Raw genomic sequence first — 24446 nt, forward strand, 5'->3', positions numbered from 1 at the left:
CATCCGGGACCCCATTCCAAGGCTGCTGCTCTGCCTGTTCCATCGCTTTTCCTCCCCGCCAGCAGCCCAGGAATGGGAATTCAGGGAGAATTCCTGCGGGAGATCCATCGGGAAAAGGCAAGGAGCAGCAGAGCACTGCGGAGCCTCTCCCTACCTCGTGTCCAGGGATCCCTGGCTCAGGGAATCCCCCTCTCCCAGGAGCTCATCCTCGCTGTGGAAATACAGCTCGTCCTCTTCCATCCTGCTGGGAACACCGCAAGCGTCAGCCCTGCCCTTCCGGGGATTCGGGATTCCAAAACCATGGAATCTCTGACTCCTTTGGGTTGGAAAAGCTCCCCGAGTGCCGCCATCCCCAGCACTGCCCCTGATCCACGTCCCCAAGCGCCACATCCTCAGGGATTGGAAATCCCACCGGGGTTGGAGAATCCATCCCTGCCCTGGGCATCTGGGCCAGGGCTGGAAAACCCTTTCCAGGAAGGAATTGTTCCCAATTCCTGGAGCCCCCACCCAGGACACGGCTCCGCACCTCCCACGCTCGGCAAATGCCACGACACTTCCTAAAATGGGGCAGCCACAGCTTTCCTGGGAATTCCAGCCCTTCCCACCCTCCCAGCCGGGAATTCCTTCCCAAGATCCCACCCTAATCTGCCCTTTCCCAGTGGGAAGCCATTCCCTGGCTCCTGGCCCTCCATTCTTTATCCCAAGTCCCTCTCCTGCTCTCCTGGAGCCCCTTTAGGGTGGGGCAGCGGCTCCAGGTTCTCCCCGAATCCTTCATTTTCTGCTCTGATCCCATAGAGCTGCATCCCACAGGATTCATCTGATGAGAAACTGGAAAACCCCTCCTGGAGCCATCCCAGCAGCATCCTCCAATTCCTTGGAATCCTCGAATCCCAGACTGCTCTGGGTGGGAAGCGACCTTAAATCCCACCCTGTCCCATGGGCAGGGACACCTCCCGCTATCCCGGGCTGCTCCAAACCCCGTCCGACCTTTCCTCGGACACTTCCATCAGGGATGGAGCATCCGTGGTGCTCCCTGCATCCCCGAATTCCAGTGGCACAGGTGGGACCCTGATATCCCATCCCAGACCCCCCCTCACTTCCAGCCGTGCCATTCCCGGCTCCCCGCCCGGCATCTGCCTGGTTAATCCATCGGCGCATCCCCGCTGAGCCGGGAAACGAAGCCGCGCTTCCAATTTGCTTGAAAATTCCCTGGATTCAGCCCAGTTCCCACAGTTAATGAACTGTCTGGGAGGGATGTGAGCAATCAGAGGGATATTCCCTCTTTCTCCATCCAATCCCTGGGGAAAAAGCCATTTTCCCCCTTTTTTTGGCCACAATAAAGTGCTAATCCCAGATGGAATGTGCTCCAAAACGGGGAAAAACAGGATGGAAAAAGCAGCTGATTCCAAGGGCTCTGTTTGGATTCGCAGCTCCAGGCTGGGCTCCCCTGTGGGTTTTGGGATTTGGCGGTGCTGGGGGAATGTTTGGGTGCTCTCGGTGCTCTCGTAGGGGTTTTCCAGCCGGAACGGTTCTGATATCCCGTGATTCCATGGTTTGGGAATACAGGGATTGCCCGCCTTTATCCATCACTGTGGGAGCGGTTGATCCATGGGGAGCAGACGGGGAATGTGGCATTCCCGAGGGAGCCATGGGTGACGCCAGAACCCAGCTCCACCTTCACTGTCCCCCTGTCCCATTTCCAGAGCCTCCCTTCCCCATTCCTTAAGAATTCCAGAAACTTCAGGGCTTCGATGTCTCCCCTCTTCCCAGTGCTCCCTTTTCCAAGGGATTCAAGAGCTCCCAGAGCTCCCACGGACACAGCCACCCTGGACAACACAACTCCAAGAACTGTGGGAAGCTGCCTGGGAAGCCACCTTAACATTCCATGAATCCCTCCTGGATTTACAGAATCCCAGAAGCTGGAAAACCCCTCCAGGATCCTTGAGTCCGAGCTGTGCCCGACTCCCGCCTTGTCACCAGCCCGGAGCACTGAGTGCCACATCCAGGAATTCCTTGGACACCTCCAGGGATGGTGCCCTGAGTATCCACAGGCTCACGGAGAACTGATCCCAGCTCTCCCTTTATCCCAGTGGAGTCACCTGCAGCATTCCCAGTCACTGGGCTGGGATTCCCACTGCTCCCAGCAGCTTCGTGTCCAGGGATGTCGGGATTCAGTCCCTGGGATTGTTCCCATCCAGGGGCAGATCCCAGGGAAAGCTACGGATCCCTGAAGGAACGGAAAACTGGAACTTCCCTTGGAACAACTGGAGTTGTCCCACCCTGGGATTCCTCAGGAATTCCCAGCAGGAATCACCTGGTGTGGGATTTCGCTTATCCTGGGGAGCGACTGAGATCCCAAGGGCTGCCATGGAGCCACCTCCATCCTGGGAGCACCCATGGACACCTGAGATCCCACCGGTGAGGCCTGGCCAGGAGCCAGACCCTCCATCCCCTCTGGATCATGGATGGAGGATGGAATGGCGCTTCCTGTCCGTGTGCCACAGCCCTGGAACTCTCAGCTCCAGCTGTGGAGCACCAGGAGATCCAGCTGGGACCACCAGGAGATCCAGCTGGGACCACCTGGATCCAACCCTCATGGAGCTGTTTCATGGATCCACCAGCGAGCCCTGACCTCCATCCAGACCTTTTATCCCCTTCGGATCTGCATGGAATGATGCTTCCTGTCCATGTGATACAATCCTGGAAGTTCAGCTCTGTCCTGGAGCACCAGGAGCTGCTGGGACCACCTGGATCCCATCATCACATGGAGCTGTTCCATGGATCCACCAGCGAGCCTTGACCTCTGTCCAGGTCTTTTCATCCCCTTGGGATCAGGGTGGATTGACGCTTCCTGTCCATGTGCTACAATCCTGGAACTCTCAGCTCCAGCTGTGGAGCACCAGGAGATCCAGCTGGGACCACCTGGATCCAACCCTCATGGAGCTGTTTCATGGATCCACCAGCGAGCCCTGACCTCCATCCAGACCTTTTATCCCCTTCGGATCTGCATGGAATGATGCTTCCTGTCCATGTGATACAATCCTGGAAGTTCAGCTCTGTCCTGGAGCACCAGGAGCTGCTGGGACCACCTGGATCCCATCATCACATGGAGCTGTTCCATGGATCCACCAGCGAGCCTTGACCTCTGTCCAGGTCTTTTCATCCCCTTGGGATCAGGGTGGATTGACGCTTCCTGTCCATGTGCTACAATCCTGGAACTCTCAGCTCCAGCTGTGGAGCACCAGGAGATCCAGCTGGGATCACCTGGATCCAACCCTCATGGAGCTGTTCCATGGATCCACCAGCGAGCCCTGACCTCCATCCAGACCTTTTATCCCCTCGGGATCTGCATGGAATGACGCTTCCTGTCCATGTGCTACAATTCTGGAAGTTCAGCTCTGTCCTGGAGCACCAGGAGCTGCCGGGGCCACCTGGATCCCACCCTGACCTGGAGCTGTTCCACGGATCCTGCGAGGGCAGGAGATTCCCCTTGGAGCAGCACTGGGATCACCTCCCGACGATCCAAGCCCTCCCAATCCCACATCCAAGAGCTCCGCATCCCGTTACCTCCTGAAGCTCCTCTCCGTGGACTGCTGGTTGGATTTCCCGGGAGAGACGTCGGAGCCATGCCGGTGGCCGGACAGGAGGCTGTCGGTCTCCAAGGAATACCTTCCGTCCCCTTCCGAGTGCACGCTGGGCGTCTCCAGGAATTCCTTGTCATTCCAGGTGCCCACGGTGCCATCCAGAGCCTGGTAGCGGATCTCTATGGAGATGCTGGTCTGAAAGACAGGGAGACACCGTCGGCACCCGGGGAACATCCTGGGAAGTCCAAAAATTGGGAAGAGCATCGGCTGTTGGATGTTTTAGCCTTGCTGATCCCGAAGTTTCTCTGTTCCTGGACACCTGGAGAGCAGCTCGTGGTCGGAGAGGATCCGACCACGGTCCTGATTCACCGGGAATTCCTTGTGCATCCCGGACCGGCTGCAGGAGAGCCGGGAGAAGGGAAATCCCAGAAGAGCTGCAACCCCTGGGAGCAGCTGGAGCCGGTTCCTGGTGGAGCGGTGCTCCCTGGTCCATCACTTTGTTGGGAATTTCCCCCTGGGATACTGCTAATCCATGGATTTGTGGTGCTTTACCCCAGCCCAGTCCTGTCTCCAGGCAGGGCAGGGTTTTTTTGGGAATGGGTATCCCTGGGAATCCTTGGATCAGTCCCGGTTTGGATGTCCCGGTGTGGCTGTGGTGGGACTCTGGGACACGAAGGAGCTGGCACTGGCTGGGTCACCCCAAGCTTCCATGGATCACGGAATCCTGGAATGATTTGGGTGGGAAGGGACCTTAAAACTCATCCCATTCCCATTCCAGCTTCCCCTATCCCAAGCTACTCCAAGCCCCATCCAACCTTTCCTTGGACACTCTCTGGGATTCTCTGGGAATTCCAGCCCAGCCCCTCCCCACCCTCCCAGCCAGGAATTCCTTCCCAATATCCCATATCCAATCTCTAAACCTCCTGGGATGGACCAGCCCTGAGTAAATCCCTGTCCCTTTTCCATCTGGTCATTCCCAGCTCACTCCAGGTCAGGAATTCCTTCCCAATATCCCATATCCAATCTCTAAACTTCCTGGGATGGACCAGCTCTGAGTAAATTCCTCTCCCTTTTCCATCTGGCCATTCCCTACTCACTCCAGGCAGCAGCAAATTCAGGTTTGGAGCTTTCAAGTCTTTTTCTCCCTAATTTTTTTTTTCCTTTTTCCTGCCTAAAACCTTTCCCTGCATTCCAAACGGAATCAAATCCATGGGATTTGCTCCTGTGGCTGAAATCCTTCTAAAAAGCTCAGAATTGGACAAAGCAAATAGCAAAAAAAGAGAGAAAAAGCCCCAAAAAAGCCCAAATTCCCTCTCTTCAAAAAATATCTCTTTTGAAAAGCCAACAGCTGCTGCCGAGATCGAAGTCCAAGGAAAAATCACTTTTCCACCTCCACTCCGCTTCCATGGAGAAATTCTCTGTCATTTTGGGTGCAGAAACAATGGATTTCAGATAAAAACACGCACGCACACGAGAGTGGGGGAAAAAAATAAGGTTAAAAAATGGGGGATGTGGGAATTTCTTGCAGAAATCCTCCCTTTTTTCCATGTTCCTGTTGAAGGGGAGGTGCAGGGGTGAAGGGGAATCCAAGGATTGGGAGGAGAGCGACAATTCCACGGGGATCCGGCGCATTCCGCACGTGACAGCCGAAGGGTGACTCAGTCCCAGCTGGGAACGGAGCTTTGGATTGATTTCTCTCCTTTCTTGGTTTTTTTTTTGGGGAAAAAAAATCCAAATTTGAGTCAATCACAACTGATTTCCCATCCCCCCCAAGCTGTTGGAAAATGTCAAAAAAAACCCCACCAAAACCAGGAAAAGAGGAGAAAAAACAGGGATAAAAGTTGGAATATTCAGATTTTCACATTTTCGGCTGTTTGGGGTTAAAAATCTCCTTTTCCAGCTGGATTTGGGGGTTTAAAAATCCTTCTGAGGCAGGGAAAAAATGAAGGATCTAACGAAGCAAAAGGTCTGTGGGATGAGTGGGATCATCCCTCGCGAGTGCAATTAGGAGGTGTGGGTTGGAATGAGGAGAAACTCCCGTTGGAAACAATGGAATGGGAAAGAAAACGAAGAAGGAGAAAATTCCCTGCAGAGCTGGGGAGGGGTTGATTTTTCCCTGGGGATTTTAAATGGATTTTTTTATGGATTTTTAATGGATTTTTTTATGGATTTTTTAATGAATTTTTTTATATATTTTTTATGGGTTTTTTATATATTTTTATGGACTTCTATGGATTTTTATGGATTGTTTATGGATTTTTATGGATTTTTTAATAGATTTTTTAATAGAATTTTTATGGATTTTTATGGATTTTTTATGGATTTTTATGGATTTTTTAATAGATTTTTAATAGAATTTTTATGGATTTTTATGGATTTTTATGGGTTTTTATGGGTTTTTTAGATATTTCTATGGATTTTTATGGATTTTTGGATGAATTTTTTATATATTTTTTATGGATTTTTAATGGATTTTTTAATGGATTTTTTATGGATTTCTTATTGATTTTATACGGATTTTTTGTGGATTTTTTATGGATTTTTAATGGATTTTTTATGGATTTTTTGTGGATTTTTTATGGATTTTTAATGGATTTTTTATGGATTTTTATGGATTTTTGATGGATTTTTGATGGATTTTTTTATAGATTTTTAATGGATTTTTTTAATGGATTTTTAATGGATTTTTTATAGATTTTTATGGATTTTTTATGGATTTTTTAATGGATTTTTAATGTATTTTTATGGATTTTTAAAATGGATTTTTAATGGATTTTAATGGATTTTTTATGGATGATTTTCATGGATTTTTCATGGATTTTTCATGGATTTTTATGGATTTTTATGGATTTTTTAATAGATTTTTAATAGAATTTTTATGGATTTTTATGGATTTTTATGGCTTTTTATGGGTTTTTTAGATATTTCTATGGATTTTTATGGATTTTTGGATGAACTTTTTATATACTTTTTATGGATTTTTAATGGATTTTTTAATGGATTTTTTATGGATTTCTTATTGATTTTATACGGATTTTTTGTGGATTTTTTATGGATTTTTAATGGATTTTTTATGGATTTTTTTAATGGATTTTTGATGGATTTTTATCGATTTTTAAAATGGATTTTTTAATGGATTTTAATGGATTTTTTTATGGATTTTTTTATGGATTTTTCCCACCCTGCTGCTTGAGAAAAAAATTCCTTCAGAGCCATCCCGGCTTTTCTCCTGGAGGAGAATGGACACAGCCGGAATTTCCCTCCCGGCTCCGGCATTCCAGGAGTTTTCAATCTCCTGGCCAAGGGAATAAGGTCGGGAGGGAGATGCCAGGGACGGTTCCCGGCCAGCCTGGAAAAAGGAAAACCATTTCCAACCTTTCCTTTGGCTTCCGTGATGGGAAAATGAGGGTGTTCCCGGAAATCCTCGGGATGGGAAAGGACCTTAAAGCTCATCCCATTCCAATCCCGACACTTCCCGCTATCCCAGGGTGATCCAACTTGGCTTTGGATGCTCCCAGGGATCCAGGGGCAGCCGCAGCTTCCCTGGGAATTCCAGCCCAGCCAGGAATTCCTTCCCAAGCTCCCAGCCCCAGCTCCCCTTTCCCAGTGGGAAGCCATTCCCTGGCTCCTGGCCCTGCGGCCCTTTCCCAAATCCCAGCTCTCCCGGAGCCCCTGGAGCCTCGGGAAGCGGCTCCCAGCATTCCCGGGATCCCTTTTCCCGATCCAGCCGCACATTCCCGGCTCTCCCAGGAGCAGCTCCGGGGCTCCTCAATCCTTTCCTCCTTCCCGGCCCTGTTGGGATCCCGAGCCGATCCCGGGGCCAATCCAAGGCCTGGGATCCCTCTGGAACCCATCCCTGGCCATCCTGGGATTGGAATTCCATCCTGGAATGGCTCCGCATTTCAGCCGCTTCCCGGAACAATTCCTCGGGCACCGTGGGCCCGGGCAATTGGAATTCTGCCCTCTGGAATCTCCTCCCGGGCTCTGTCGCTCCTCCCGGCCATTCCCGGGAGCATCCCCCGTGCCGATGGATAAATCCGGGAATTCCTGCCGGGAATGAGCTTGGAGAGGTTCCAGAGGAAAATTCCAAGCCTTGTCCCTCCTTTTCCTGGATCAAGCTGCGCTTCCCTGATGGAATCTTGGGATTTTGGGTGGGAAGGGAGCCCAGAGCCTCTCCAGTCCCAATCCCAGCTCTCCCGGAGCCCCTGGAGCCTCGGGAAGCAGCTCCAAGGATTCCCTGGATCCTTCCCTGATCCGGCTGCACATTCCCGGCTCTCCAGCCCTTGGAGCAGCTCCGTGGCCTCTGTTTCCCCAGACCTTGGATCTCATGGACAATTCCTTTGGAATCCCATCATTCCCAGCCCTCTAGGAAAATCAGGATGAGCCCTCCTCCAGTCCGGGATCGCATCCCTCGTCCCGAGCCCCCATCCCGAGGGAAAAGCTCCCCCCGTTCGGAGCCGCCGCCGCTTCCCTCGCTGCGCTCCCATCTCCCGGGAGCCGTTTCCCATGGAAACGGAGTTTTGGAAACGCGGCTATTTCTGATCCCCATCTCCAGCCCCGGGGCTTCCATGAAAAATCAGCTTTTCCCGGGAAGCCGACGCCTCATCCAGCACCAAGGACAGGGCCAGATGCGCGGAATTCTTGGAATTGACAGGGAGGAGAGCGGGATTTCATTAAAGCGGCTTCTCCGGGGAGGGGAGAGAGGGAAGGGAAGCAATAAAAACCGGGAATGCAGGCCTGAGGAGGGAGGGAAAACGCAAGGAGTGCAGATGTGCTTGGGAAAAAATAATTCCAGCTGCTCCCTGTTTTTTTTTTCGTAAGCGGCCGGATTAAAACGGCTCCCAAAAGGAGGAAAATCCCGTATTTTTAGGATCCTTCAGTGCCACAAAGGCAGAGAGGAAAATCAGCGGGTGGAGGCGGGATCCTCCCAAATTCCTGATGGCAAAGAAATTCCTGATGGCCTCCCGGCCTGGCTGGGGCTTGGGAGGGAATCCTGGAATTCCAGACCGCTTTGGGTGGGAAGAGACCTTAAATCCCTTAAATCCCATCTCATTCCAACCCTGACACTTCCCACGGTCCCAGGGTGCTCCAACCTGGCCTTGGACATTCCCAGGGATCCAGGGGCAGCCGCAGCTGCTCTGGGAATTTCGGTCCAGCCCCATCCCACCCTCCCAGCCGGGAATTCCTTCCCAAAATCCCACCCAGCCCTGCCCTCTGGCACGGGGTGTAACAGGATGAGCGTTAAGGTCCCTTTCAACCCAAAGCATTCCATGATTCCACGATAAAGGACACTCAGAATCCAGGATTTTTATGGAAGTTGGGGATGTAGAAGGGAGGAGAGAGGAAGGGAGACCCTTCCTGGAGTCCCAAGATTCCGAGGGAACTCCCTTGATCCCGAAATTCCTTCTCAGAGAGGAGCTGGGCTGTGGGATGGATCCAATGTCAGGATCTGGATCCAGGCTGGGAGAGCCAGGAATGTGCAGCCGGATCAGGGAAGGATCCCGGGAATCCTGGGAGCCGCTTCCTGAGGCTCCAGGGGCTCCAGGAGAGCTGGGATTTGGGAAAGGGCCGCAGGGCCAGGAGCCAGGGAATGGCTTCCCACTGGGAAAGGGGAGCTGGGGCTGGGAGCTTGGGAAGGAATTCCCAGATGCCAGGCTGGAATTCCCAGGGAAGCTGCGGCTGCCCCTGGATCCCTGGGAATGTGCAAGGAAAGGTTGGAGCACTCTGGGATAGCAGGAGGTGTCAGGCTTGGAATGAGATGGGATTTAAAGTCTTTTCCCAGCCAAACCAGTCTGGAATTCGGGGATTCCATCCTGGGCTCTGCTTCTCCCTGTCCGTGCTCGGATCAGATCGGATCCATCCCCGCTCTTCCCAAACTTCCTGTGCTTTCCCAACCCGGGCTCCTCCGTGCACCCTCCGGCCATTCCCGGCTGCCTCACCCCCTCAGAGCAGGAGCTCCAGGGATGGAGGCTGGGGATCCGGGTGGGAACACCGCAATCCCTGTTCCCACGGATCCAGCGGATCGGGGAATGCCGGGAATGCCGGCCGTTCCCCTCAGGGACCCACCTGGATGGCGGAATTGTTGTCGTCGATGAGCGTGTCCGTCACCTCCAGCTGCCCTTCCGCCACCACCTTCTGCAGGACCATCCGGAAGGTCCCGATGAGCCTGCGGAGCAAAGGAGAGGAAATCCTGGGAATTCTCCCTGCCAGAACCCAGTTTCCGTGGGAAAAGGGCTTTGCTGTCCCCGGAGCTAAGCAGGGCCCCGATTCCCGTTTTCCTTAGGAAGAGGGAGAGGAGAGATCCCAGGTCAGGGCTCGGTGGAGATGATGGAAAAAGGAGGAGCCATTCCAAGGGAATGCTATTGGGATGAGGAGAGAAGGAGGTTTGGGAACCGTCACCCTTGAATTCCTGGGATGCAGCTGAGGGATCCCAAAGTGGCCTTTTCCGTATGGAACGTCCACGCTGGATTCCGTGCCGGTGACTCAAACACAGACCGGGGACTGTCCCTCATCCATCTGCACCACGTCACAGAATCATGGAATGCTTTGGGTGGGAAAGGACCTTGGAGCTCATCCCGTTCCACCCAATTCCTTCCACGACTCTGGGTGGCTCCAATGACAGGAAGGAATTTTTCCCAATATCCAACCCGAGCCTCCCTGTGGCCATTCCCTCTCATCCTGTCCCTCGTTCCCTGGGAGCAGAGCCCTTCCCTGGACACACTCCAGCCCCTCCAGGGCTCCACCTCCATCCCTCATTTTCCGCATTCCAGGCAGGGATCGATCCTGGCGGATCCGAGGCGCCCTGCAGGAGGTGGAACAGGAAAACCTCTCCTTTGTTTGCTCCGTGATTCCCAATCCGGAAAAAACAGCGCATCCCATGGAAACCTCCTTCTTCACCTCCAAGAAGAGGAGAAAGCGGCTGTGTCCACCTGGATTTCAGGGATTGGACAGTAGCAGCATTCCCTGCCTGCCAGAGCAGCAGCAGCAGCTCCGGAAAGCATTCCTGGAGAAAATCCTGGCTTTATTCCATGGAATATCCTGAGCTGGGAGGGTCCCAATGGGATCATCCAGGCCAATTCCAGCTCTTCCTCAGGAGTGGAGCCTGCAGGGCTCCAGATTCCTGCAGGGATCCCTGGATTTGTGTTTTTTTAACCTGTTTGGAATCCAGAACATTCCCAGGTGTGGCTTCCCCGCTCCTCCTGGATCCAGGTGGATCCAGGCACTTTTGGTGCTCAATGGCCAGAGAGGGCTGAGGAAGGAAGGGGAAATTCCTCCTGGAATATCCCCCCGGAGCCACTCTGAGGGCTCTGGAGGCAGGCTGGGAGAGCTGGGAATGTCCAGCTGGAGAAGGGAAGGATGCAGGGAGAGCTCAGAGCCCCTCCAGGGCCTGAAGGGGCTCCAGGAGAGGGACTGGGGACAAGGGCTGGAGGGACAGGACACAGGGAAAAGGGATCTTGGGAAGGAATTCCTGGCTGGGAGGGGCTGGGGTGGAATTCCCAGGGCAGCTGGGGCTGCCCCTGGATCCCTGGAAGTGCCCAAGTCCAGGCTGGATGGGGCTTGGAGCAGCCTGGGACAGTGGGAGGTGTCAAGGTTGGAACAGGATGATCCTTAAGGTCCCTTCCCACCCAAAGCATTCCATGGATCCATGCCAAAACCAGGAAACTCGGAGCCATCCCAAGCCCTGCGGCGGAGGGCAGGGATAGTTGGGATCTCGGGAAGGAATTCCCAGCTCTGGAGGTGGCGAGCCCTGGCACAGATTCCTGGAGAAGCTCCTTGTCCTTCCTCGGATCCTTCCCAAGCCGCTTCCCCCGGCAGGATCCGAGCCAGACGGAATTAAACATTCAGGATTTGTCAGAGCAGCCGTTCACTTCCAGGCGTTCCATAATTCATCAGGGCCCTGCTCCCTCCCTTCCCTGGCATTTCTGCTGATGGAAAAAAGGGAATTTTTCTGGGTCAGCCGTAATTTTATCAGCCCGGAACATCAGCTCCGCCTTCCGACCCCAGCCAGGCCGGTTCCGTACCTGGAGCTCGCTGGAATCCCAGGATAGGGAGGTCCGGGATACTCCAAATCCTGGGATTTGCCCTTGTGGTGTGTCCCAACTTCCAGGGATGCCTCCTGTATCCCTGAGGTGATTCCAGGGTCACGCTGAGGGGGTGATGGTGAATCCCGTAAATCCGGCCAGGCTTTGCCAGCACTGCAGTTTTCCAAGGGAAAGAATTCCAGCTGTTTGTGCCAAGAGCATCCTCCAGTCCAGGAATTCCTGTTCTCCCTCCTCTGCTCCCTCAGCCTCTGGATAATGTTTGATCCTGAGTTCTGCTCCTGAAGCCAGGGAGAGGCTCTTATTTGGGAATGGCATCTCCATCCATCCCTCCAGGCATCTATCCGTCCATCCATGGATCCATGGATCCATCCGTCTATCCATCCATCCATCCATCCATCCATCCATCCATCCATCATCCATCATCCATCCATCCATCATCCATCCATCATCCATCATCCATCATCCATCCATCATCCATCATCCATCCATCATCCATCCATCATCCATCCATCATCCATCATCCATCCATCATCCATCCATCCATCCATCCATCATCCATCCATCATCCATCATCCATCCATCCATCATCCATCATCCATCCATCATCCATCATCCAACCATCCATCATCCAACCATCCATCATCCATCCATCCATCATCCATCCATCATCCATCCGTCATCCATCATCCATCCATCATCCATCCATCATCCATCCATCCATCATCCATCCATCCATCATCCATCCATCATCCATTCATCCATCATCCATCCATCATCCATCATCCATCATCCATCCATCCATCATCCATCCATCATCCATCATCCATCCATCCATCCATCCATCCATCATCCATCATCCATCCATCCATCATCCATCCATCATCCATCATCCATCCATCATCCATCCATCCATCCATCCATCCATCATCCATCCATCCATCCATCATCCATCCATCCATCCATCCATCATCCATCCATCATCCATCCATCCATCATCCATCCATCCATCATCCATCATCCATCCATCCATCATCCATCCATCCATCCATCCATCATCCATCCATCCATCATCCATCATCCATCCATCATCCATCCATCCATCATCCATCCATCCATCATCCATCCATCATCCATCCATCCATCATCCATCCATCATCCATCCATCATCCATCCATCCATCATCCATCCATCATCCATCCATCATCCATCCATCATCCATCCATCATCCATCCATCATCCATCATCCATCCATCCATCCATCATCCATCCATCCATCATCCATCCATCCATCATCCATCCATCCATCATCCATCCATCATCCATCCATCCATCATCCATCATCCATCCATCCATCATCCATCCATCCATCATCCATCATCCATCCATCCATCATCCATCCATCCATCATCCATCCATCCATCCATCCATCATCCATCCATCATCCATCCATCCATCATCCATCCATCATCCATCCATCCATCATCCATCATCCATCCATCCATCATCCATCATCCATCCATCCATCCATCATCCATCCATCCATCCATCCATCATCCATCATCCATCATCCATCCATCATCCATCCATCATCCATCATCCATCATCCATCATCCATCATCCATCCATCATCCATCATCCATCATCCATCCATCCATCCATCATCCATCCATCCATCATCCATCCATCCATCCATCCATCCATCCATCCATCATCCATCCATCCATCCATCCATCATCCATCCATCCATCCGTCGATCTCCATCCATCCCTGGAAACTGACAAGAGCCAAGTCCTGGCACCTCCATCCCGCTTTTCTCCCCACTTCCAGACACCCCTGGAAAGGCGGGATAAGGAAAACAGCGGAATTCCACCCCTTTCCATGGAATCATCCTGCTGAACCCTTCGGGAAGTGTCCAAGGCCGGATTGGACGGGACTTGGAGCACCCTGGGATCCTGGAAGGTGTCCATTCCCATTTGGAACCTGCAGCTTTTCCATGGATGTCCAGATCCCTGCTTGGGCAATCCTGATTAATTCCACCTCCTTCTTCTTGCTGCTCCTGCCTGGAGCATCCTCTGGAATGCGGAGCCTTTTTCCCTCTCCCTGAAACTGCAGCTTCATCCGGAATTGCCTCGTGCTTTGGAATCGGAGCTTCCAAAATTCCCTAATTATCCCCTTCCCTCCGTTTGCCCGTAACAACTCCGGGTTCGTTTGCACCTGGAATTCCTGGAGAAATCTGGGACACTCCAGCAGCTCCAGCTCAGCAGCCTCCAGGAATTAAAAGTTGCTCCGTCCAAGTTTCTTCCCCCTTTTTCTTCAGGAAACTCCAGCAAAAATTCCCATGAAGGGACTTTCCTTTGGAATGCGAGCGGAGCGGGATAACGAGGGAAGCCAGCCCCTGGAAATATCCTGCTGGGAAAATCCATCGGGGATATCCTGCCGGGAAATTCCATTCGGGATGAGGTTTCTGAGGTGGCACTTTGGGTGTGCTCAGGCTCTCGCTCGGTGTTTGGATCGGTCACGCTCCAAGTTTTGATCCGGGAATGAAAAATTCCACAAAATCTGATGTGGCCAGAGCCGAAGGGCCCTCACGGGATTGGGCACCGAGGATTCCGGCACGGAATCCCGGAATGGTTTGGATGGGAAGGACCTGAGGGCTGATCCCATTCCAACCCCGACCTTCTACAATCCCAGATTGCTCCAAGCTCCATCCAACATTTTTTTTTTGATACTTTCAGGTATGGAGCAGCCTCAGCTCTCCAGGGAATTCCATCCCAGCCAGGAATTCCATCCCCAAATCCACGTAGGGAGGCTTCGGACAACAGGGATTCTCCAGCTCCGGAGTCAATTCTTTCCGTTCTCCTGCTCCTGCTCCGGATAATTTTCCGTGGATGGAAGGAGGATCCCTCCGGAGACACAAAGGACTCGAGCCGGGCCAGGATCTCCACAGCTGGAGAACAAAGGACGGCACCGAGCTCCGTTTCCATCCTGGAGACTCCAGGGATGGATTAAACCCTTGGGAATCCGTCTCTTCGTGCTCCTGTCGGGCAGCTCCCGCCTCTTCTCCGTGGGATTGGTTTTCCAGAGATCAGAAATCATCCGTGCCCCCTGCTCTGGGTTTGGAATGTGGCTTCGGGACAGATCCCGAGGAAAACGGGGACAAGGAGGAGAGGGAACCCGCTGGAGCAAAAGCTCCTGGGCTTTGTGCACATTCCCTAAGGACTGGGATCTCTGCCCGGTGTTATCCCTGCTTTCTGCACGAGGAAAACTCGGAAAGGCTGTCCCAAAAGTTTGGGAATGGCTCTGTGGGGATGCTGCTCCATAGCCACCGGGTCACGGCTGCCTCTCGGATTCATCCCTTTGCTTCCCTCTCCTGGGTGTGATTCCCATTCCCGCATCCCTCGGGAGTGTCCCGGAGCGGCTTTTCCTGCTCGAATCCCCAAAAATTTGGGATCTCAATTTCCCTCCATCCGGCCTCTCCCATGGGAAAACATCCCAGGAATTTTCTCCCATCCTGGATGGGTTCTGAAGTTCTCCCAGGGGACCAGGAGACAGTGGAAAACAACAGAATTCCAACAGGATCCCGCTATTCCCACCCAGGTCATCCCAGCTCACCCCAGGATTTCCCAGGATGGGATTGGATGGATTATTTTGTGCCATGGGAATCTCCTGAGATTTTTTCCGGGATGTGGAGGCCCCACAGTTTTTGATCCTTCCCTCGTGTGGAGCTTTTCCAGTGGGAATTTCCACCTGGGAATCACCCAGCCGCACCTGGATGCTTTGGATGTGTCCTGGAGAGATTCCCAGCCTGGAAATTCCCAATCCAGGAGCCTGGGGACAGGATTTTTGGGATGACGTGTCTTCTCCCTCATCCAACCCTGCCCTTTTCCTTGGATACTCGGCACCCTGGGAATGCTGCCGGGGCCCCTCCGGAGCTGGGATGAACCCACCGGGATGCAGAGGCACCAAACAAGGATCGTATTCCCGGGAATCAGCCGCCGGTGACAGCCACGGGGACAGGGAACAAAAGGAGCCGCTCGGACGTGACTCCCTCGTCATTCCGGAGGGTCTGGATCAGGTCCTGGATCAGGTATCCCGCCTTTTTCCAGGCCTTTGATCAACGGCCTTCATCAGCCGCACGTGAATTATTCACGGAGCGCCCGGATCGGCTTTCCCAGCCCCGGTGCTCCCGAGCCTCCTCCTCCTCCTCCTCCTCCTCCTCCTCCTCCTCCTCCTTCTCCTCCGGAGCTCCAGCCCTGCCTCGGTTTTATGGGAATTCCTACTCCGGACATTCCCAGCATTCCTGGAGGGATGTTCCCAATCCTCTCCCTCCTCTCCCTTCCTCCTCCTCCAGCTCATTCCTGGACAAGGAGGATGGGCTGGAATTACGGACCATGGGATTTCTCTTCCCACGTGTCACCGGCGTTCCTGGAGGGTTGTTCCCAAAATTCTCCCTCCTCTCCCAGCGGATTCTAGGGGAGGGGCCGGAGTTCCAGCACTGCCCTGTTTTCATGGAATTTTTCTTCCCATTGAATTCCTGGAGGGATCTTCCCAGAAATATCCCAACCTCATCCAACTTATTCCCAGAGGTTTAGTGGGATTTCCTATTCCAGGTATTCCCGGCATTCCTGGAGGGATGTTCCCAACACCAGCTCCTCTCTTCTCCTCCCCACCCTCCCATCCGGGAATTCCTTCCCAAGCTCCCAGCCCCAGCTCCCCTTTCCCAGTGGGAAGCCATTCCCTGGCTCCTGGCCCTGCGGCCCTTTCCCAAATCCCAGCTCTCCCGGAGCCCCTGGAGCCTCGGGAAGCGGCTCCCAGCATTCCCGGGATCCTCCTCTTTCCCAGGTGTCCCCATGGATCCACGTGGGAAGGGAGCTGAAATCCCGTCCCATTCCAAGCCTGACAGCTCCCGCTATCCCAGGCGGCTCCAAGCCTCCTCCAACCTTTCCTTGGACACTTCCAGGGACGGGGCAGCCACGATTTCCCTGGACACAATCAATCCAACACCTGCGGGATTTGGGAAATCTGGGAAAACTCATCCCAGCATCAACCTCCAGCCAGATTATCCACCCCAAAAAATTCCAATTTCCTTTAAAACACAGAAATTTCATGGAGGGAAAAAAAAAACAAACCCTGGCGTGAGTCGGGAAAAACCTCGGTGCTGAGCACTGCAGAATTCCTGGGGTGAATTCCTGGGGTGAATTCCTGGAAATTCCCAGGAAACTCCTCTGAAGGGAAGGAGGGACTCACCTGTTGGAGAAGACCTTGCTGTAGTTGAACACCTGGATCTCCAGGAGCTCATTCCCGTCGATGCTGCTCGCCACCGGCCAGCGGAAAGTCTGGGAAAAGGAGGAGAGGGATGAGCCGGGATGAGCTGGGATGAGCCAGGAGTGGTCTGGGAAAAGGAGGAGAGGGATGAGCCAGGATCATTTTGGGAAAAGGAGGAGAGGGATGAGCCGGGAGTGTTCAGGGAAAGAAGGACAAGGATGATCCAGGACTTTTTTGGGAGAAGGAGGAATTGGATGAGACAGAAGCATTTTAGGAAAAGGAAGAGAGGGATGAGCCAGGATTAGCTGGGAAAAGGAAGAATTGGATGAGCCAGGATCATTTTGGGAAAAGGAGGAGATGGATGAGCCAGGATCATTTTGGGAAAAGGAGAGGGATGAGCCAGGAGTGTTCAGGAAAAGAAGGACAAGAATGATCCAGGAGTTTTTTGGGAAAAGGAGGAGATGGATAAACCAGAAGCATTTTGGGAAAAGGAGGAACTGGATGAGCCAGGATCATTTTGGGAAAAGGAGAGGGATGAGCCAGGAGTGTTCAGGAAAAGAAGGACAAGGATGATCCAAGAGTTTTCAGGAAAAGAAGGAGATGGAGGCCAGGATTATTTGGGAAAAGGAGGGGAGGGATGAGCTGGGATGAGCTGGGAGCAGTTTGGGGAAGGAAGAGAGGGATGAGCCAGGAGCGGTTTGGGAAAAGGAGAGGGAAGAGCCAGGATTAGCTGGGAAAATGGGGAATTGGAATTAGCCAGGATCATTTTGGGAAAAGGAGAGGGATGAGCCAGGAGTGTTCAGGAAAAGAAGGACAAGGATGATCCAAGAGTTTTCAGGAAAAGAAGGAGATGGATGAGCCAGGATTATCTGGGAAAAGGAGGCAAGGGAAGATCCAGGAGCAGTTTGGGAACAGGAGGAGCGGGATGAGGCAGGAGAATTCCAGGAGCTGCAGCGGAGGGGATGAGGATGGAGAGCGGCCGCTTTTCCCAGGAAAAGGCAGCAGGGCTGTTTTATTGGGATGTCCTTAAGGATGAGCCCAGTGCCAGCTCTTATGGATACACACATGGAAAAGAGAAATGCATCCTTTGGATGAGGATCCAGGGAATGCAGAGCCGGGCTGGGAGAGCCGGGAATGTGCAGCCGGATCAGGGAAGGATCCCGGGAATGCTGGGAGCCGCTTCCCGAGGCTCCAGGGGCTCCGGGAGAGCTGGGATTTGGGAAAGGGCCGCAGGGCCAGGAGCCAGGGAATGGCTTCCCACTGGGAAAGGGGAGCTGGGGCTGGGAGCTTGGGAAGGAATTCCCGGAGAATCCCTGGATTCCTGGGAATGTCCAAGACCAGGCTGGATCACCCTGGGGTAGTGGGAGGTGTCAGGGTAGGAACGGGATGATCCTAAAATTCCCTCCACACCCAAACCATTCCATGATCCCATAAAATACAACCCTTTCCCTATTTTCTTCTTGCTTCCCAAGGCAAATCCCTCTCTCTTCCCAACCCCCTGCATTCCCGGTTTTCCAAGCCCCAGGACCTCCAGAATTCCCACATCCCCCCTTCCCAAGCCTCTCCTTTCCCATTCCCGGGTTGGGAATGCGCCAGAGGAGCGGATCCGGGATCCGGGATCGCTCCCAGGAGCGGCAGAGCGGAATCGAGCACCACGGGAAGAGAATTTGCTCATCCAGCAAATTCCCGGGAAGGAGCCGGTGCCTCCTCAGCACTTCCCGACGCTCATTCCCGAGCTATTTATTCCCGGCTTCCATTTGCCTGCAGAACCAAGGAAGCCAAGGAAGGAAAAATCGTGGGGATGGAGAAGGAAATGGGAAACGGCGCCAACGGATCCGGCATCGCTCCGGATCCCGCAGCGGGATTTATCCCAGGCTCTCCCTGAGGGGGTGGGATTTTGTCCTTCCCCCGCTTTTTCCCCCTTTGGTTGGTTTTCCAAAGGTTTTGATGCTCCAGGGATCGGATCCGGTGCTAAAATCCCCCGGAAATCCCAAGGTTGTGGAATCAAGGAGCTGCTCAGGTTGGAAAAATCCTCGGAGATCGCCAAATCCAGGAATTCCCAGCGCCCCTTGACCCGTGTCCCCGCATCCACGTGGATTCCCTCCAGGAATGGGGGTTCCACCTCCGGACAGCCCTTTCCCGGCAGGAATTCTGCAGGAATGCCCCCCTGGCCCCAGGAAATGGCCCGGCTCGGAGCAGCCTGGGATCAGGGAAGGGAACGGGATGAGCTGCGAGGTCTCTTCCCACCCAAAATTCCATGAATCCCCTGGAATCGATGGGAGCAGCTCGCCCCTCGGGGCCTGTCCGAAATTATCCCGGGAAACTTCAGCTCCTGGGAATTCGGGCTCCCCCATTCCCGGGGATTCCCACCCCTCCCAGGCTGGGGGAGATCTCCGGGATGAAATCCCTGGGGATGCAGCGCGGAGCACGAACATTCCCGGTTAATCGGGGAGCTGTGCCCAGCCTCTGGAATATCCAGCAGAGGATTTGCGGAATCCGTCAAGGAAGGAAGGGAAAAATAATTGGAAAAGAGACGGAGCGAAACGGAACAAATGGGAAACAGCGGAGCGTGAAAGGCAAATCCTGCCCGGAGGCGGATCCCGATTATTGGGAAGAGGGGGAGGGAAAAGAGGGAATTAGCATGGATTCCTCCAGCTCTGAGATCACAGAATCCAGGGATTACTGAGGTTGGAAAAGCCCCTCTGGGATCATGGAATCCAAGACGCGGGAAGCGGGAATAGGAGAATTCCCGGAGCGCTGCATCCAGGAATTCCTTGGAAAACTCCAGGGATGGAGATTCCCGAACTCCCCGGGAGCCCCTTCCGAGGTCTGAGAGCCTTTTCCATGGGGAATTTTTCCCAAAATTCCACCTCGGCTTCCCTGGCCCAGCCCGGGGCCGTTTCCCCTTGTCCTGTCCCTGTTCCCGGGATTTGGGATCTGCCACGGATAATCCAAGCGGTTTGAGCTTCAAATATTCTGTGCCGGCACGGATTCCCTGGATATTCCCCCCGGCGGGAAGGATTGGATCCTCTGGGTCCAGGAACGGCTGCTCCAGGAGGGATTCGCTTCCCTAAAAGTGCCGGAATTCTGGGCCGGACACGGCTCCCGATCCAACACGATCCCAACCATTCGTGGTGAATGGAACGAGGCGGGGAAAAAATCCCACAGGGAGCCAGGGAAGGGAAAAATTCCCAAAAATCTGGGATGCTCCAAGCCTGGAAGTGTTCAGGGAATGGTTTGGGCGGGAACTCAAATCCCATTCCATGGGCAGGGAGCGTTTCCCTATCCCAGCTTGCTCTGAGCTTTTCCCTGGACACTCCCAGGGATCCAGGGGCAGCCACAGCTCCTCTGGGAATTCCGTGCGTGAAGGAAAAAGAAGGAATTTCAGGGGGGGAATAAAATCCTGACTTTTTCCTCCTGAGACAACGGAAAACGGAGCCAAAATCCCGTCAGGATTTTCCCAGCTTGGATAAACAAATTTTTTTCCTGGAATTCAGTGCGGAAAACATGGAAAATTTTAAGTTTTCCATTCATCCCCGGCTTGGAAAATTCCCTAGGGATTTGATTTTCCCGCCCATGTCCAGCCAGGAATCCAGGAGAAACCTTGGAGCAAAGGACGAAGAACAAAACTTGGGAGCCGGGGATTTCACCTGGACGGGGAATCCCGGGAAAGCGAGCGGGATTCCTGGGATAAAAAAGGATGGAAAACTTCTCCTACCTCCTCAAACCTGGCCTCGTCCTCGCAGTTTTCCAGCACTCGGGTGTAGAAGGAAAGTCCTGGAGAGGAAAAAGAGGGAAAACCTGGATAAAGGGCTGGGAGACGCTGGGATTTTGGGGAAGAGCCGGGTGGAAAAGCTCCACCGGAATTCCACGCCCTGGGAGAGGCCCTTTGATCCCTGCTCCAACCCTTCCCAATCCCAAATTTTCCTGGTGGTGGAATCTTTATCCGCCGCTCCCCGGGGGTATCCATGAGTGATATCCCTCATTTTCCTGCCCCGTTCCCGAGTGGAAGCCTCTCCTGGCAGCTCCTTCCCATCCATTAATTCCCGGCTCCCTAATTAGCCCCGGACACGAGCGCAATTAAGCCAGAGCGAAGTGGGAATTCCCATGGGAAAGTGACTCTGGAGCAGAGCTCGGATCCTGCTGGAGCTTCCCAAAGAATGGGCCGGGGGATGAAAGTTCCGTTTTCCTGCCTTTTCCCCCAAGGCAGGCTGAAAAACCGGAATTCCCGGGAAATCCCGGAGCCATCCCTGGTTTGTTTCCATGTGCGGAGCAGGGAGGGGAAGAAACGGATCCGCGACGGATCCAGGAGCCCTTTGGATCCAATCCCGGGATCCAATCCCATTCCCAAATCCCCGGTGGGAAACCGGGAGAATCCCAACGGCAAAGCTGGGAATGCGGGAGTCAAATCCAGAGCTGCTGCTGGGGAGGAATCCCCGGAATTCCAGGATGGGAGCGGATTTTGGCCATGGAATCCATCTTTTCCCTCCGCTTCCAGAGCGGGATCCACTGCCCACCCACCCCGGAGGCTTCCATGAATCCGGAATTCCGTTTGTGCCTCGGTTTCCCCGGTTTGGAGCTCCCAGGATTCCCGGGAGAGGAGGAGCAGCATCGCTCCAAGGCCCGTTGGCCTCGGGAATGCTTCATCCCGGATTTCGCTCCTCGGGATGCGCCTCCGGAGGGAAAGGCCGGACGGGGCCGGGATTGGGAAGGGAATTCCGGCTCCAGGCTCAGGGATCCGGGAAAAGAGGAGGAATGAGGAATATCCAGCTGGGAGCCGTGAGAGGGCTCCTCATTCCATGGGAGAGGCTCCAGAGCTTTTCCAGAGGCGTTTTTTCCCAATGGATTTTGGGACTGAGCTCCAACCGGACGCATTCCAGGCCTGGAATTCCATCCTATCCCATCCCAGGCCCGGATTGAGGAAGGAATCATGGAAACACGGAATGATTTCGGCTGGAAAAACCCAGTCCAGCATTCCCTGATTCACGTCCCCGGGCGCCGCATCCGCAGGGATTTCAATCCCTCCGGGAACGGGGATCCCGCTGCCCCTGGGCGGGAATTATTCCCAAGGAATTATTCCCAGGGCAGCGTCGCTTTGATCCAAGAGCCAGAATTCCATCTGGGATTTGAGGAATGGCTTGGAGAGGACAAGGAGCCAGCAGCACCGAGCTGCCCAGAATTCCCAAATTCCCATGGAATTTCCCAGAATTCCCCGGAATTCCCAGAGGGCAGCGGAGTATTCCCAGGGAAACCAAGCCAGGGAGGAACAGGATGAGCTCCGGGATCCCTTTCATCCCAAACCATTCCATGATCCCAAGAGCTTGGAAAGCTCCCAATGTCCTGTTCCTGCCGCTGTCGGAATCCGCAGGGAGCCGGGAAGATCCCTAAGGATCATCCCATTTATTTGTCCTTATGGATTATTCCCGGCCCCTCATCCCGGACCGGCTCCTGTGTCCCATGGAATATTCCAGCCCAGATTCCAGCCTGGATTCCAGCCTGGATTCCAGGCCCAGAGCTCTCCCGCATCCCAAAACATTCCATCGGCGTGTCCAAGAGGATCCCGGCCATCATCCCTGGAATTCCCACGGAGCCGCTCCCTCGCTTTCCCCTGGGAATTTGGGAAAGATGCTGGGAGCCTTTGGAGCCAAAGGTTTTTCCCTGCGGATCCGAGGTTTGGATCGAGCCCAAATCCCTCTCCAGTCACATCCGAGGGATGGATCCACCCGGATCCGCTTCCCGGATCCAGCCCCACCTGGAATCGCTTCCCGAGCTGCTTCCAGCCCCTTGGAGCAGCCGGATTTTTCTGGCCAGGGACTGGAGGAGCCTGGGAAAAGGAATTCCCACCTGGAATGTGCATCCCTACGTGACACTCAACCCCCTTTTCCGCAGGAATTCACGGAAGGGAAAGACCGGGAAAAACCCTCAGGACCCTGCTCCAGCTGCCCTGGATTCCTTGGAATTCCATCCCGGAATGGTTCGGGCGGGAAGGGACCTTCAATCCAATCCCATTCTGATCCCGACACTTCCCGCTATCCCAGGGTGATCCAGCTTCTCCCTGGACGCTGCCAGGGATCCAGGGATTCTCTGGGAATTCCAAGATCCCAGGCCGAGCTCCCATTTCCCAGTGGGAGCCGTTCCCTGGCTCCTGTCCAGACCCAAATCCCGACATTCCCAAATTCCTCCCGGGAATTCGGGCCGGATCCGGGACGGGGAATGTTCAGAAGCGGAAATTTGGGATCGCCCAGGGCTCCACAGTGGATTTTCCGGGAATTCCGGCCCTCTCCCAGGGATTCTTTTGGCGCTGGAAGCGCGGCGGGGAGCTGAGGGTTAATTGTCCCTGGTTAATGATCCCAAGGTCATTAAGAGCTGGGAAAGCTGATCCGGGCTGGCCATGGAATTCCTGGAATTCCGCTGCTCCTGCCCTCATCCCGCTCCGCCTCCAGGGATTCCCAGCCTCTGGAAGAGCTGCGATCCCATCCCGAGCTTTTCCCAAGTTTTCCCTGGGAAAACTCCGGCGGCTCCCGAAATTCCCGGGAATCCCGGGAGGATTTTCCCTCCTTCCCACGGGAATCTTTGGAGCCGCCGCGGATCCCGGTGGGAACGGGAAGCTGCGGAATCCTCGGGAGAAATCCGGGCTGATCCCGGATCCCGGGACAAGGGGAGGATTCCTTCGGGATCTTCTCGATCCCGCAAACTGGGAATTTCACCCCGGGAATTCACCCCCTTTTCCCTGGATCAACCCGGGGGGAGGATCCCAAAAATCCGCCGCTCTGGGCTCGTGCGTGGGGAAACTGAGGCAGGGATGGATGCAGGGACTCCCCAAATCCTGACGCCAAATCCCGATCCCTAAAACCTGTCCCCATTCCCGCTCCCCCAAATCCTGATTCCCAAAGTCCTGATCCCCAAAATCCTGATTCCCAAATCCCACTCCTCCAAATTCTCCCCCCCAAATCCTGCTTCACAATCCTCCTCCCAAAATCCTGCACCTCCAAACCCTGCCCCCAATTCCTGACCCCAAATCCCGCCTTAAAATCCTGATCCCAATTCCTGTCCCCCAAATCATGCCCCCACATCCCTCCCCTCTGAATCCTGCCCCTCAATTCCTGTCTCCAAATCCCGATTCCCCCCAATTCCTGTCTCCAAATCCCGATCCCCCAAATCCCTCTCCAATTCCCGAGCCCAAATTCCTGATCCCAAATTCTCGGTCCTCAATTCCTCTCCCCCCATTCCCACTCCCCTGTTCCTGTCCCCAAATCCTTCTCCTCCAATTCCCGATCCTCCAAATCCCTCTCCTGCAATTCCTGATCCCCAATTCCCGATCCCTAATCCCTCTCCCCAATCCCCAATTCCCAATCCCCAATTCCCGATGCCCCAAATCCCTCTCCTCCAATCCCCTCTCCCTTCTCCCCTCTTCCCAATCCCCTCTCCCCAATCCCCTCTCCCCAAATCCCTCTCCCCAAATCCCTCTCCCCAAATCCCTCTCCCCAAATCCCTCTTCCCAATCCCCTCTCCCCAATTCCCTCTCCCCAGTCCCCAGATCCCTCTCCCCGGTTAA

The 24446-nt window shown here is 54.0% G+C and overlaps 1 protein-coding gene across 5 annotated transcripts in view; it reads right to left on the minus strand.

Moving 5' to 3' along the window:
* The window catches only part of OTOF (otoferlin), an 82982-nt gene that overhangs the window by 57992 nt on the left and 544 nt on the right, over nt 1–24446 (minus strand). For all 5 annotated transcript variants that reach the window (XM_005533022.2, XM_088053016.1, XM_005533021.2 and 2 more), the window contains exons 2-5: nt 20610–20668; nt 16874–16962; nt 9651–9750; nt 3568–3779 (exon numbers count right to left, since the gene is read on the minus strand). In XM_005533022.2, the coding sequence (XP_005533079.2) occupies nt 3568–3779; nt 9651–9750; nt 16874–16962; nt 20610–20668 (460 nt within the window). The remainder of the gene's footprint in view (nt 1–3567; nt 3780–9650; nt 9751–16873; nt 16963–20609; nt 20669–24446) is intronic.

This window comes from Pseudopodoces humilis, chromosome 3 (assembly GCF_049639895.1).
Source record: "Pseudopodoces humilis isolate 2021_Gansu_Grassland_sample_001 chromosome 3, ASM4963989v1, whole genome shotgun sequence".
In the NCBI taxonomy this organism is placed as follows: Eukaryota; Metazoa; Chordata; class Aves; order Passeriformes; family Paridae; genus Pseudopodoces; species Pseudopodoces humilis.